Below are 16973 nucleotides of genomic sequence, written 5' to 3'. Positions count from 1 at the left end.
TCTAAAATGCATTGATAAGTTTTCATGAAACTTTGGTGGCTTGTTTACATCTATTGAAATAAGCTCCCTTTCATATTTTATAAATTTCTGATATGACATAGCAGAGTAATGGAACTTTATTTGTTGAAAACTGTCCATTTTTAGCTCACCTGGCCCGAAGGGCCAAGTGAGCTTTTCTCATCACTTGTCGTCCGTCGTTGTTAGCTTTTTACAAAAATCTTCTCCTCTGAAACCACTGGGCCAAATTTAACCAAACTTGGCCACAATCATCATTAGGGTATCTAGTTTAAAAAATGAACCCCGCCAACCAACCAAGATGGCGGCCATGGCTAAAAATAGAACATAGGGGTAAAATGTAGATTTTGGCTTATATCTCTGAAACCAAAACATTTAGAGTAAATCTGACAAGGGTAAAACTGATTATCAGGTCAAGATCTATCTGCCCTGAAATTTTCAGACAAATCTGACAACCTGTTGTTGGGTTGCTGCCCCTGAATTGGTAATTTAAAGGAAATTTTGCAGTTTTTATACGACCGCAAAAATTGAAAATTTTTTGGTCGTATATTGGTATGACGTTGGCGTCGTCGTCGTCGTCTGGCGTCGTCCGAAGACACATTGGTTTTCACACTCTAACTTTAGTTTAACAGGGTCCGACACTTACGGTTGTCCGATTGCCCGGGGCAAGCTAATGCCGTATTCGGACAAGTAAAAACATCATCTTGGTTGTCCGATCGGGCAAGTGAAAAAAAAGTGTTATATGATTAAAATTTCACAAAATCAATAGTGTCTGTTGTTTTGTCCATAGATTACTCAGTGATAACACCGCACGGTCGAGTAAAGTGGTCTTAACCCCACTTCAATGCGTATATTTCGTCAATTGTTCGCACTGAATTCCCCATTTTACCAAAAATTGATCACGTTTAAAAATATTGGCCAATCAGGCGGCCGCGGCATTGCTTCGTCATTATCGTTATCCATCGGGACACCACTCGGGCGTTTCCGACGCACGTGTTATTCCCACCGACCAATGGAAAGCGGAGGTCTATTTTCGTTGTTCTAACTTTATAATTTGACATCGGATGTGTATTTCCCTAAGATGGAAAAACGTAAAAGCTTGAAAGAGAAAATGAAATTAAACTTTAACAAATTTGTCAGTTGTTGTCAGTTTATCAAGAAGGGTTATTTGAAATGGCATTTCTTAGATAAATTATTATGAAATAAGTATCTCTATGTAAATGATCCAATTCCCGTATATTCATCGATCTTTTCCCTCCCTCCTCGGCTCATATATGCCTCATAGTATATTTTCATACTCCATAATCAATTTACACCCCATATACATGATAACTATATTTTATCTGCATGTACTACATTACAACCACAAAAATAGCATGTAAAAGTTTGGGCATGTAGATTTCACTTTCGGACAAGTAAAAGTAATAGGGCACTTGCCCAACTGGACAAGTTGGTATAAAAGTTAATGTCGAACCCTGTTTAAGTGAATGGATCTCCATGAAATTTTACCATAAGGTTCAATACCATGAAAGGAAGGTTGGGATTGATTTTGGGGGTTATGGTACCAACAGTTAAGGAATTAGGGGCCAAAAAGGGGCCAACAATAAGCATTTTTGTAACTTCCAGACAATAACTTGTGTGTAAGTGTATGGATCTCTCTGACATTGTACCACAAGGTTCCATATCACAAAGGGAAGGCTGTAATTGATTTTGGGGGTAATTGCCTCAAAATGTTAGGAATTAGGGGCCAAAAAAGGGGCAAAAAACAAGCATTTTTCTAGTTTCATGACAATAACTTGTGTGTAAGTGTTTGGATATTTCTGAAATTGTACTACAAGGTTCCATATCACAAAGGGAAAGCTGGAATTGAGTTTGGTGGTAATTGCCCGAACGGTTAGGAATTGGGGGCCAAAAAGGGGCCAAAAATAAGCATTTTTCTAGTTTCCAGACAATAACTTGTGTTCAAGTGTATGGATCTCTCTGAAATTGTACTGCAAGGTACCATACCACAAAGGGAGGCTGAGATTGAGTTTGGGGGTGATGAATCATAAGGGGGTTCAAAAAATTTTGGGGGGGGATTTTTTTTTCTTTTTTTTTCTTTTAAAATTTTTCCATTTTAAGTTGGTTATTTCTGATTTATATTTAAAAGCAAATAATAATGATATGGTAGGAGATACACACCAAACAGGATGTGTAAATTATTAAATAATAAGTATTGTGCAATAGCAAGAAATTTTCAATTGCACAGTATTGCACAATAGCAAGAAATCTTCAATTGCACAGTATTGCGCAATAGCAAGAAATCTTCAATTGCACAGTATTGCGCAATAGCAAGAAATATCCAATAGCACAATATTGCGCAATAGCAAGAAATTGTCAATTGTACAATATTGCGCAATAGCAAGAAATAATCAATTGCACAGTATTGTGCAAAAGAAGATACTTCGTATAAATTGCTTATTTCTTGATCAATTTCAATGGGGTTTTATTCTTGAATTCTTGGGGTTCTTTAATATGCTGAATCTAACCGTGTATTAAGTTTTTGGATTTTGGGCCCCGTTTTTAAATTGGTCCACATTGAGGTCCAAAGGGTCCAAAATTTAACTTTGTTTGATTTCATCAAAAATTGAATTATTGGGGTTCTATGATATGCCGAATCTAACCATGTATTTAGATTCTTAATTTTTGGTTCTGTTTTCAAATTGGTCTACATAAAGGTCCAAAGGGTCCAAAATTAAACTTAGTTTGATTTCAACAAAAATTGAATATATGGGGTTCTTTGATATGCTGAATCTAACCATGTATTTAGATTTTTGATTATGGGCCCAGTTTTCAAGTTGGTCCAAATCGGGGTCCAAATTAAACTTTGTTTGATTTCAACAAAAATTGAATATATGGGGTTCTTTGATATGCTGAATCTAACCATGTATTTAGATTTTTTATTATGGGCCCAGTTTTCAAGTTGGTCCAAAATTAAACTTTGTTTGATTTCAACAAAAATTGAATATATGGGGTTCTTTGATATGCTGAATCTAACCATGTATTTAGATTTTTGATTGTTGGGCCCCGTTATCAACTTTGTCCACATTGAGATCAAAAGGGTCCAAAATTAAACTTTGTTTGATTTCATCAAAAATTGAATATATGGGGTTCTTTGATATGCTGAATCTAACCATGTATTTAGATTTTTTATTATGGGCCCAGTTTTCAAGTTGGTCCAAAATTAAACTTTGTTTGATTTCAACAAAAATTGAATATATGGGGTTCTTTGATATGCTGAATCTAACCATGTATTTAGATTTTTGATTGTTGGGCCCCGTTATCAACTTTGTCCACATTGAGATCAAAAGGGTCCAAAATTAAACTTTGTTTGATTTCATCAAAAATTGAATATATGGGGTTCTTTGATATGCTGAATCTAACCATGTATTTAGATTTTTGATTATGGGCCCAGTTTTCAAGTTGGTCCAAATCGGGGTCCAAAATTAAACTTTGTTTGATTTCAACAAAAATTGAATATATGGGGTTCTTTGATATGCTGAATCTAACCATGTATTTAGATTTTTGATTATGGGCCTAGTTTTCAAGTTGGTCCAAATCGGGGTCCAAAATTAAACTTTGTTTGATTTCAACAAAAGTTGAATATATTGGGTTCTGTAATATGCTGAATCTAACCGTGTATTAAGTTTTTGGATTTTGGGCCCCGTTTTTAAATTGGTCCACATTGAAGTCCAAAGGGTCCAAAATTTAACTTTGTTTGATTTCATCAAAAATTGAATTATTGGGGTTCTTTGATATGCCAAATCTAACCGTGTATTTAGATTCTTAATTTTTGGTTCCGTTTTCAAATTGGTCTACATAAAGGTCCAAAGGGTCCAAAATTAAACTTAGTTTGATTTTAGCAAAAATTGAATTCTTGGGGTTCTTTGATATGCTGAATCTAAACATGTGTTTAGATTTTTGATTATTGGCCCAGTTTTCAAGTTTGTCCAAGTTGGGGTCCAAAATTAAACTTTGTTTGATTTTAACAAAAATTGAATATATGGGGTTCTTTGATATGCTGAATCTAACCATGTATTTGGATTTTGGACATTGGACCATAATAGGTAAAATAAAAAAATTCAAGTTCTTAGACCACATTCTTTCTGTGTCAGAAACCTATGCTGTGTCAAATATTTAATAACAATCCAAATGCAAAGCTGTATCAAGCTTGAATGTTGTGTCCATACTTGCCCCAACTGTTCAGGGTTCGACCTCTGCGGTCGTATCAAGCTGCGCCCCAGCGAAGCATTTTATTGTAATCTTTTACAAAAATCTTCTTCTCTGAAACTACTGAGACAAATTCAACCATACTTGGCCATAATCATTATTAGGGTATCTAGTTTAAAAAATTTGTCTGATGACCACGCCTTCAAACCATCATGGCCAACTTGGTTAAAAATAGAACATAGGGGTAAAATACAGTTTTTGGTTTATATCTCTGAAACTTAAGCATTTAGAGCAAATGTGACAGGTGGCAAAAATGTTCATCAGATTTAGATTTATCTGCACTGAAATTTTCAGACGAATCCGACAACCCGTTGTTGGGTTGCTGCCCCTGAGTTAGTAATTTTACAAAAATTTGGCAGTTTTTGTTATTATCTTAGATATCATTATAATATCTAATATCTAATACTATTAATTATGATTTTAACCTTATTTTACATGATTTCCAAAGCATCAGTAAATACAGGTGAGCGACACAGGCTCTTGAGAGCCTCTAGTTCAAACTTTCGGTCGGTTATAGAATTTCATGCGTTCAAAAAATCGAGGCCACAAACTTAGTTAAATTTGAGGTAGCCTTTTATAGTGCCAAATTATTCATGTTTTGTGTCAATTGGTACCACTGTGTGTGCATGTTGGTTTTGTTTTGTTTTGGTTTTTTTTTTTTTGGGGGGGGGGTCTATTTTAGCCATGCTCGTTGTATTACTAGTTGATCATGTAAATTCATTTAAAGCATTAGGATGAGCTAAAAGGGTGAAGGGCGTATCATGCGCTCATGGCACAGCTTTATTTTTAGTATATTAACATGTAACCTGTTAATTAAGAAATTAAATTAAAAAAAAAGCTAGGAAAGCAATACTTAATATAAAAAAAATATTATTTTGCAGGAATAATGCTATGAGGCATATTAGTTTTACATGGTTCTTCTTTCAAATTTGAAGCATGTTTGCATGCAGAGCATCATTTGACATGTTCCCTGAGTAAACATGCATGCTTATTTAATAAGCTACTTTGTTTCCTAGTTGTATGGTTAAAATTAGTAGTTATTCATCCTGACAATTTAATTTTTTTCAGGAAAACATGATAAATCAAATCAGCATTTATTGTCAAATTCAAGGCTGGCTGTTCCTGGAAGAATAGAAAACCTACATTCTCCAACAAGCATACAACCTAGTGCAAGAACTCCTTCTCCAAGATTGTTTGCAAATCATGATCCGAAAGAAACTAGTGACATCAATATGTGCAATAAAACTAGACATAACATTGATAATACACCTGTTTCTGAAATGGAATCAATGCAAAATGATATAATATCATCTTATTTGACACAGAAAAAACATGAGAGAAAAACTAAATCACCAATAAGTGGGAATTTAACTGTATCAGCAGCTATGGAATTGATCTCTTTAGAAAATATGATGTCTGTGAATAGTGCTATAGGTAAACATGCGGAAGGAATGAATGCTCAGGGTATTCTAAAAAATGACTTGATAAACAATGTAAAAAGACCGGAAAATATTCTAGGATCAAATGAAAATGAAGTTACAAAACTATCAAAGTCTGGGTCGTTCAAACGAAGATCTCCTGCTTCAGCATTGTTGAATCCATTACCGCAGCAATTTTTTGATCCGAAAAAATTGACTGAATCTGTTCAAAAACTAGTTAAACCTCTTCTTCCTGAATCATCAACTCTACCTCATTCTCAGAGACGTTCACCAGGATCAGTTGGTTCTAGAGCCTGTACTTCTCCTCAGTCACTGAAAAGTGATGGACTCAAAGATTCCATGGACAATTCAGACAATGTGATAAATGGTCCAATAGAATCTGATCTTATTTTTAACAATGACACCTGTGTAGTAACTAGTGATATTTTATCAAATTCCTCTTCAGATTTCCTAAAAATGGAAGCTGAAAATGGAGTGAAAAATAATTTAAACTCTCCAATTTTTAACCATGTTTTAAGTGAAAAAACTCCAAAATCAAATGATGCACACAATAGTGACAAGAATGGTGATTGTAGAAGTGATACTAGGAACTTAGGATCTGGAAATCATTCCTTATCTTCTCAGGAAAGTGCTCCTTCTAGTGTTAGTGCTGTACCTAATATTTATAACCAGTCAAACAAATCTAGTTTGGACAGTAGTTTTAGATACTCTACTGACATGACAGAGCAAAATATTCAGGAGAATCATAAACAAAATGCAAGTGATCATGTGAAAGTGCCAATTGAGGTTTCAGTAATGGATTCAATAAGCTTAGACTCAACTGTTACAACATCAAAAATTGACCTTTCTAAAGTGCCAACAAATAATAATGGTTCAGGAATAAATCCTATAAATCCTGAAAACGATAAATTGCTTGATAAAAGTGTGAAAAATAAAAATTTGAACAAGAAATCTGATAGTTCGTGCAATACAGGTGTTGAATATTCTTTGTTAAAAGTTAACTGTGATTCTGAAAAAACTTCTCCCAAATCTAGTCAGAAATCTACGAGTGTGTCACCAGTGAAAAAAGGCAAATCAGATGAAAAAGGACCTATCAAGCTTCATCTTTCTCATGGCATTATTACAAATCCACAACCATTTAGTAAAGAGGAGTTAGCAAATGAAACTAATATAACTGTGATAACGAGATCCGATCCTAGGAAAACAGAAAACTCTGCAGGGGAACCAACTGTTCCACCATTAGTGTTGAAGGTATCTCGGAAACCAGCTGTTGTTGAACCAACTACAGAACAAAAACATGAGGAATCTCAATCACTAACTATGTCTCTAAGAGCAAGGAAAGCATCTGATGCATCGGAATCAATACACAATTTAAGGCCACCTAAGCCAGTACGTCAGAAATCTGTTGAACAAGAAGTGGAACAATATAAAATAGTTGATGATTCTTCATCTAAATCTCTGCGGCAGTCACGAAGAAGAAAAACTACATCGGACAGTGATCCTGCACTAGATTCAGATAAGAGACTTCATATTGAAAACTGTTCAGAAGAAACTGACGAGAAAGTAGGAAAAACAGAAGAAATACAAACTGAAATTGGTGAAGGTCTCACATTATTTGATACTGTTAAAAGTGGTCTTAGAGCTAGGACTCAAAATAAGCCTGAAGAAAAGATCAAAGTTAGTCCTAAAGAGCTTAAACAGAGCAAAAGTGTTGAAGAAGACAATGTGAAACGTAACAGTCAAAATCGTAAGAATCGACAGTCACCAACCTCCACTGACAAACAACAAACAAAAGGTAATAATTTTTATGATTTGTTAGTTTATATTTTTTAAATGTCAGAAAGAAATACAGAAAACAAACATGTAAAAATGATGTCGGTAAATACATATTATATTTACATATATATGTAAATACTGGCAGGAAGAAAATCTGTCAAACTTAACTTACAATGTTTCTGTTAATTTTTTTTCTGAAAATTACATCTAATTTTATCTTATTCTCTCCTAAATCACAACATAAAAGAAACATGTATACCTCTAAGTAAACACAAAAAAAACTTCGTCCTTATGTTGCAAATCTCGTGTGAAGTTTAGACATAAAATAGTCTAGCAGCAAAACAGAAAAATCAAAATTAATAGAATGTGATTATCATATGATTGTGGTAGCGGAATGTCAAGTGTGAAAGATTTGATTGCAAAAGGGGCTTACCAATACACATACAAGAATGTTAAATTATATGTTTTTCAAAAGGATTTAATTTTAGGTAAATAACCTATTACATGTATACAATGTTATAAGGAAACAGAACTGAACAAAACTATAAGTTTGTAAACTCTAAGAAAAGAAACAATTTTGGATAAGTTTAATGAAAATATTACATTTGCAGAAGCTAGAGAAAAATCGCCTGGAAGAATTGTTAGAACTAGAAGTGGACAGATTTCCCCCAGTGCTGAAGATGATAATAGTAAGAGATCAACACGATCAGCAAAGCCTAAAAATCAGAGTGTTGATACACAAAATGGTATGTTCAGTTTCTTTAGGAAGTGATACACTTATTTATTTTTTTTGCAGTACTTTTATTACCATCATAAACTACATGAATTGCAACTTTTTATGTTTATTATTATATATATATTTTTCAGGGCTTCCAAAAATAAGGAGCCAGTTGGACATTTGTTTTCCTCCTTTCTTTGTAATCTCTTTTAATACTTAGAAAACTAAAGAAATTCAAGCCAATCAATGGGCCAATGGCAATGAATTTTGTGCCTGCACATTGAAATGATTGATAGTGATGCCCTGAAAGGACAGTAACTCTTATTATAGGATTACATTAACTGACAAAGTATCATTTATATAATGTGGACTTGTGTTAATGCAAAACAGTTTTAAACAAACTATTTTTGTATAAAACCACACGTTTTCTAATGTTGACTTGACATAGAAAAAACTTGAAACAAAGGCAGAATATGTGAAATATGTGTACATTATTTTTTAAAGTAAATGCTCAAGAACAACATTATTTACCTGAAAAAATAAAGATAACTGGTATTTTTTTTTTTCTCTTCTTTTTTTTTTTTACTTTTTGCTCAAAAATCTTATGAATTTAATCAGTTAAATATTGTTTTTACAAATTTTAATCACTTATTGCTAAAATTATTTTGATGCAAACCAGTTAAACATGACAAAAACTTCAAAAAGATCTAATGATGTCTGGTACTATTATACCTGTCAGGTGAACAGATAAATCTCACCTGTCTGACAACTCATTAACCTTGATGATGATAACAATATTGGTGAAAGGGTATTGAATAATAGGCTGGTTTGTATAGTTATGAACAGAAAAATTGCCAGTGCTAGAGCATGTAGAAGAAAGGTCTAGTAAATAAGATTGTCTAAACCTCAGAATTTTTCGTAATAATAAGATAGTAGCAAAGCCATATTTGGTGTCTTGTTCAGCCACCTCTCAGCTAGACCAAATGAAATTTGATGGACGATTTCGTAAAATGGTTTATTGTTTATAAACACACTGATAAATGATCCTTGATTTCAATACAAACCAATAACATGAATAAAGGACAATATTGTTATGAAAAGGGTTACATTGTACCACCTTTTGAAATTAACTAGTGCTAGTTGTCCCACTTCGAAAGTTGTGATTCTCACAATAATTTAAAGTTGTTTGTAATTAAAATTTTAGTCCTATTGGGATGATTATTTAATTGCTATCTTTTTGGCAAATTAGGAACTTTTCTTGCTTAGAAAATCTAAAGAAATGGGCATATATGTGGAAGAAAACTTTGCCTATCATTTGCCTATATAATGTTATAATCATGATAGTTAAGACATCTTTGCTCAGAATCATCGACCCTTGCCACTACATTACATACAAGACCTAGCTACTGCTTATTACTACAAGTAGAAAAGATAAATATACTTACGTGTTTGATGATTGATGATGATCTAGTTTTGGGACCAAATTGTTATATGGTGGACCCTCTGGAATTTTGTTTGATGATTCCTATGAAATAGTCATTTATAAATGTATTTCACTTGTTTAAGTTGTTAACATATCAAGTCAGTGAATGCAATGTAAAACGTTACCCTTAGTTACATATTCTTTCTTGTGGAGAAATTTTTTGTCACCCTTAGAATTCAAACAAGTACATGTTTGTCTTTGATAATAAAACTATTGTATTATGTCACCATACAAATAAAGATTTCATTACATGCATGTGTTATTCTGTTTGCAGATGTAACCGATCTACCTCCTCCAAGCAAGAGACGTCGCACCACATCTCGTGACCACAGATAGGAAGCTGTCTCATCACTGTACAAATGTATATATATATATGTATATCCTCATAAATAGCCAGTGTTATTGTTGACAAGAAATGGCATATAATGTACATGATGTAAAATAGTGTATAATTTAATAAAAAATAGTGCTTTGATATCCATTGTGTATAGATCATGTGATATTCACTTAGTCTCCCTGTAGACGGGGAGGTTGTACTTTTTAATAAAACACTTAATGGTTTTTGTATTGTGATAATTTTGTTGTAATGATAGAGTTTATAATGAATTTTTTGTTTAACTGCCAGATGGAATATATTTTAATAAGTTTTTGTCTATTGCTGTTTACAAAAGTATACTCTTCACATTTTGTCCATTTAAGTACACATGTGCATTCTAACAGGTTTTTGTTCTTGATGCACAAACTAAATTTCGATTTCATGCTTTTTGTTGCAGTTTTTCTTCCTTATTACCAGTACACAAACTGATATTTGAACATTTTAACGACCAGTATAATTATTAATAGAACCTGATTGATATCTCTTCCTTTCTTACCTCATAACTTATTCAGTTTTTAGTGACTGTATATATGTATACATTTAGTCATTAGAGGCCTTTAGATACATTGTATTAGAAGTGTAGACCTTTATTAACACTCTCACCAGATAATTAGGAAGAATGAATTCCTGCACTTAAGGTTATCATGAAATCCAACACATATCAAATTAAAAGAATACAACTATTAAAACCCTAAATTACAAAATTAACTTTGCTAATTATTTGTTATATTTGAAATATAGATATATTTGCTTTGATGGATCAAAATCTGTTTTAATATTTTCATCACCTGCGAGTAAATTGACATCAAAACAGTGAAAAATAGAATTTACTTGAATATCCTATATCTAAACAAGAAACTTTAAAAGTTTTAACTTCAAAATTGCATAAATATTATAGTGTACTTAATAAATGTGTAACCCCATACTGTTCTCTCATCAATTTCTTTTTAGCAAATATTTAGCTGTAACATAAACAAAAATTGCAGCTTCTCATTTACAACAAAATGGAATTCTGTGCAGTAATATTTAAAGCATTTTGTTGATATGACTGAAAACTAGAGATTTCTTGACTTCAGTCATGTGAGCTGCTGAAGCAGTTTATTTAAATGGATAAAATGAGAACTGTATGACTGTGTGTGAATGCAGAATATTGCTTTTTGAAGATTGTTTATTTTATAAGGGCTTCGTGTTTGTTGATATATTCTTGTTTTCTAGTCCTCATAGAACTTATCTTTACAATCCTCTTAACAGATTTATTTCTTCATAGAGTTTATGAATACAAATAATGTGGAACGGTACTGACTGTCTGTACATAACATGTGTATATAATATATATAGTTGTCCATCTAAAACATGTAGATAATACTGTTATCACCATCTTACATTTCACATGCTGGGTCATGAAGACTGTTGATTATTGTAACATTTTATAAACAATTTTCGTGTGAGACTCGAGTTTTTAACTTTCTGTCATCGAGAAATGAAATTTTAAAACATTTTTTCTAAAGTTATCACTGTGTATGTGTCTGCCATCATCAGTAGAACACCAAACTAATGCTTGTTAAGTATTTTTACTCTTACCTTGTTAATTGCTTTTGTCTCTTATATAGGCTTTAATGGTAACATTGTCTTCAGTAATGAGATTATTTCAAATTGATTTTTTAGAAAGTCTCAATCTATTTTGAAGAAAGATTTTTTTTTCTTAAACTACAATTCCTTTACTTTCTTGAAGTTGATTTGTTACACACTGCAAGAAATTGCATCAATAATATAAATTTAATTTGACTTGACAACTTCCAATTTCAAAGAGGTCTACTAAATGATTGTTAAAAGAAGTGTCCTAATCTATATGGAGTCGAGATTTTAGCAAGTTATTGTATTTTAATCAGATATTTCAGTGTTTTTGACTTGTTTATTTTAACCAAAAAGTGATAAAAATATTTCTTTTGTTATAAATCATGTTAGGAAATAAATCCACTGATTTTATGTGTGTTGTATTTTCTTATACATTTTCGCTCTGATTTGAGTATTAAAGATGAACAGAAATGCATAGTATATTATATATACTTAAGTGTTAACCACTTGTTCAATTCCTGTCCCTTGTTAAAACATCATTGAAAAAGCTGTGCTAATTGTTACTTTTTTCTTTTGAAATTACATGTAGCTATCAAAAGTATGAACTTTGAAAGTTTCTGTAGTTCATTTATATAATTTTTGGACAGTTTCCAAGAAATACAGCAAAGCATTGTAGTTTGAAGTCAAGGTCAATATACAATTCTCAAAAACCAAGAGCCCATTAGTGCACTTGTTAACTTGATAAAGCACAAAGCACAAAGGAAATTAAGATGCTCTCCAATTGGACTTTCTCAACTCTTTATTTGTGGTAAAAATTATGTTCACATCCATAAAAATATAAAACTCATGATTCAAACACTTGTTCGGAATTGGGGAATAGTGTTTGAATTATAGATTTTCACTTCTGTGTTTTCAAAGTTTTATAAGTTCAGAAAAAAAAGACTAATTGGTTTGTTGCTTATTTACGAGCTCTTGCTACTGGACAAGCAAGCAACAATCAATCAGTATTGAGGAGTTCAAATGTATGAAACCTCACATGTGAATGAGAAAATTTCTGTTATAAGTTTGTCCTGTTTGCAGCTGTTTTATTTACCGGTATGTGCATTATAACCTAATTTGAAAATCAAAAGTGATAGATACCGATTATCAGGTTGTCTGCATATTGATATTGTAAAATATCAGCTGCCAGTCACAATATGAAGCTTTTTGTAGAATGCTCTTTTTGTTAACAGGAAAAAATATAATTCTCAAAATTTATTGATATTTCAGATTCAATATCATTTATAAAAGAGTATATAATCTTCTCTGAAGCACTACAAACCTGATTCCAGACTGGATTTGTATTTTAGATTTCAGATTCTAGAACTACAGTTAATTCCAACATAAATATGCTAAGCAAACATCTCATTGGCAATCATACCACATCTCCTTATATTGGTGTCTTGATTAGATTAGTTGGATAGTGTTTTATTTAAAAACAATTGGCTATTCCAAATATGTGTTATGATGCTTATCATAAACAAATTCTCACTGACATGAACTTGTATGCACAGAAGTTAAAATCTATTACACTGTTAGTACTTTATTTAAATGATGTTATAGAATTTACCTTTCAAGCATAACTATATTGCTTCTTGACACTTAAATCTATGACAAGTTATAAATCAAGTTGATTGTAAAAATAAAATTGCTCACCATTTTTTCTGTTGATAAGAATAAAAAGAAAAAAGTGTCCCTGACTGTTTTGAAGTTGAATTTGTCTATAAGTTAAGGGATTTATACTTACTGGTGTTTCTAGAAGTTGGAATAAAAGAAAAACATTCACAACTGTGAAGATGTTCATTCAGACACATATATTGAGAACTAGAATGGGGAGTACATTGGGACACTGTTTGTATTATTAAGTTTGATGTATATGTCTATTTATTCAATCTTTTGTATTAAAACATCATGAAAGTTTTAGTGTGATGTTTTATTTTATACTTTAAAAGCGCTTTTTGGGTTTTTTTTTTTTACATGACAAAAGTTTTTTCCAGTCATTTGATGGTGTGGTGCAGTCTTCTTTATCTATTTATATGCACTTAATTCCTGTGGGATAACTTATAATCTAGATGAACCAACATTCAACCAGAAATTGACCGTCTTTTTGTCCCCCATGCGACGTGTTGGAGGGGACATAGAAATACAGGGTCTGTCCGTCCTTCCGTCCGGTCTTGTTAGCGCTCTCACATGTACAATTCTTGCCAGATTTTTGTCTCGCCTTGATGGAGTCAAAATCGAGACATAGGTATGCTGTTTCCAGCGACGACGGCAGCAGCGTCAACAATGTATTAGTTTGTGATTAGGTCTAGTTCATGGTGAACCACTAGTGGTAGGTCAATGATATTTGGTATGCAGTTGTATTAGCATTGGCACATCTCATTACCATGGAGATTATTTTGCCCCGCCCCCTCAGTCCAGGTCTATTGACTTTGAAACTTTTCATAGTTGACATGTATTAGTTTGTGATTAGGTCAATTTATGGGGAACCACTAGTGGTAGGTCAATGATATTTGGTATGCATACCTGTCAACCTATGACAATGAAAATGCAGGTGATGACCTGCATAGAAGAAAGAAATCTCAGGTCATAATGCATACAAAATTTTTTCAAGCTGAATTTTAGTATTTAGGGGACATTTTTCGTATAATTTATATCAAAGCTTCCAAAGCATGTCCACATGGTTAAGTAATTTAAAATTGTACATTTTATTATTTCATTGCATTTGGAAGCCATTGATACATTGTGTTACATTGCCTTTATTGCTGTTCATATTCAGTCCATGACATACAATGTGCCAATATGTGTATTATTTGCATACATTTTTTTTTTTTTTTCTTCTTATACATTTGTGCAGCTTTTAAACAATACAACATATCAGAGGTTGATATTATAGTATAATAAAATAAAGTTAAACAATTAAAGGAGGTATAGATGAAAAAAGTAATTTTCAAAATTTTTTATTTTCAAATTGTCCTAAGGTAGAACAATAAGTAAAAGTATTATTCTGATATGTTTTTGCATTCAATTCATTTTAGATTTAATCTTTTTACAAAAAAACATAAGTTTAAGGAGTATATTGTGAATTGACAAAAAAGGGGAAGTAACTCAAATTGTTTTTAAAACAACTTTGAAATACACAAATTATTTACGACCTAAAGCTAAGGTAATTGGTGTAAATTAACAGTGTGTTTGACACCAAAGCTGTCAAGTGAAGCCATGCACTGAAATGGGTCACTTGAGCTGAGTTTACAAAGCTAGCTGAACTTCTTGTCCAGGAAGAATTACGATCAATTACGAATTTGCCGGTTTTTTAAAGAAATCAGTTTATCTCTAATCAGTCTGAAGGCTTAGGAATCCGGGTGAAAAAGGGTTATTTTCCGAATTCCTGGGTTATTTGGTCACCTGACGGGTGTTCCGGGTGACCCCTCAGAATTGTGAAAATCTCGGGTCACACCCGCAGGACCTGGGTCAGTTGACAGGTATGGGTATGCAGTTGTATAAGCATTGGCATATCTCATTTCCATGGAGATTATTTGGCTCCGCCCCCTTAGTCATGATCTATAGACTGAAAATTTTGCTAAGTTAACATGTATTAGTTTGTGCTTAGGTCAGTTCAAGGGGAACCATTAGTGGTAGGCCAATGTTAATTGTTTTTCAGTTGTATAAGCATTAGCACATCTCATTTCCATGGAGAATATTTGGCCCCGCCCCCTCAGTCATGGTCTATTTACTTTGAAACTTTTGCTTAGTTTACATGTATTAGTTTGTGATTAGATCAGTTTAAGATGAACTGCTAATGTTAAGTCAATGATATTTGGTATGCAAATTTATTGGCATTTGCAAGTTTCGTTTCCATGGAGATTATATAGCCCCACCCCTGATCATGGTTCATTGACTTTGAAACTTTTACATAGATTACAAGTTAAAGTTTGTATTTAGGTCTGTTTAAAGGGAACGACTTATAATAAGTCAAAGGTATTTGGTATGCAGTTGTATTAGCATTGACACATCTCATTCCATGGAGATTGTTTAGCCATGTACCTTCAGTCATGGTTCATTGACTTTGAATATTTGCATAACTTACATGTTAAAGTATTGCTATTTTAATTTCAACATTTGCATTATCAAAATTACAAAAAGGCGTGACATATCTCTGTGATAACAGTTTATTATAAAACTTATATAGATTTATATCAGAAATGTCTCGGACGAGTTTGAAAATCAGTGCCGATCAATTATTTTTAAAAGAGTTATGACCCTTAAATTATAAATTATATGGAAATTTGCATTGTAAGCACTCTCACATGTACATTTTTTGCCAGATTTTAACAAATTCATATCAAAGATTAATAACAGCAATGTCTCTCACAATTTCGAAAATAAGAGCCGATCAAATATTTTTAATGAGTTATGCCCTTGGAAATATTAAATATATCTGAAATTGCTCTCAAGTCTTCAACTCTCAAAGATAATTGTAAAAAACAAAAAAATATTTTTGTAGTTATTGCCCTTGGACAGATAGAATATGTGCAATGCAGGGGACATTGGAACTCTGTTCTTTTATTTTTCATATGACAAAAGTTTTTTCCAGTCATATTGGTGTGGTGTAGTCATCATTATCTGTTTATATGCACTTAATTCCTGTGGGATAACTTGTAATCTAGATAAAGGATCCCAAAATAATTTTATCAGATTTAATGAAAATGGGAAGTCTGACTTCATCCATTTCTGAAAAAGGGCTGAGAGAAATCAGAGGTTGACTTAAAATCTGGGGAAGCTGAAGACAAGTTGTAGGTATGTACTCTGTCCTTCTGTCTGCTCCTCCATCTGAATTAATTGATTAGATATTTGGTATATAGTCCTAAAAAGTTACAGACCAAGTTCAAGTTTGTGATTGAACGACATTTGCTCACTTTTGAATTCCTGAATCGATAAGATAGTTGGAATATTGTCACATAAGAATTATAATTGAAGTTTTGAGTTATGTTATGGTTGAAAGATATTTGTGAAAGTTTTGGCTCTACCACATTGAAAATTGCTTGAAAATGTCAAGTTTCTTTTTAAAGAGAAAAACCTTGATTCCTCTGAGGTTGAATTGGAACAAAGTGCAATTGAATACTTATTGTCACTGGCTGGTTAGCTATATTAAGCTATATTTCAGACTTCTTCTCTCCTTATGTGTGTTAGTACAATGCATAGTGTTTTTCTGAATTAGTTTACTTCTACCTTTGTCAACCTATTGAAAACTTACCATCTCATATACCAAGACACTAAGTAGGA

At 32.4% G+C, this 16973-nt stretch overlaps 1 protein-coding gene and 1 long non-coding RNA gene across 2 annotated transcripts in view; both read left to right on the top strand.

The window, feature by feature from the left end:
• The window catches only part of LOC127708913 (uncharacterized), a 42605-nt gene extending 28992 nt beyond the window's left edge, over positions 1-13613 (top strand). The window contains exons 4-6 of the mRNA XM_052214082.1: positions 5353-7518; positions 8111-8245; positions 9975-13613. Of these exons, the coding sequence (XP_052070042.1) occupies positions 5353-7518; positions 8111-8245; positions 9975-10036 (2363 nt within the window). The 3' untranslated portion in view covers positions 10037-13613. The remainder of the gene's footprint in view (positions 1-5352; positions 7519-8110; positions 8246-9974) is intronic.
• The window catches only part of LOC127709331 (uncharacterized), a 317830-nt gene that overhangs the window by 198733 nt on the left and 102124 nt on the right, over positions 1-16973 (top strand). The window lies entirely within an intron of this gene.

The sequence above is a fragment of the Mytilus californianus genome, unplaced genomic scaffold (genome assembly GCF_021869535.1).
Source record: "Mytilus californianus isolate M0D057914Y unplaced genomic scaffold, xbMytCali1.0.p SCAF_1, whole genome shotgun sequence".
NCBI classification, from domain to species: domain Eukaryota; kingdom Metazoa; phylum Mollusca; class Bivalvia; order Mytilida; family Mytilidae; genus Mytilus; species Mytilus californianus.
This window is presented reverse-complemented; position numbering and strand designations above follow the sequence as displayed.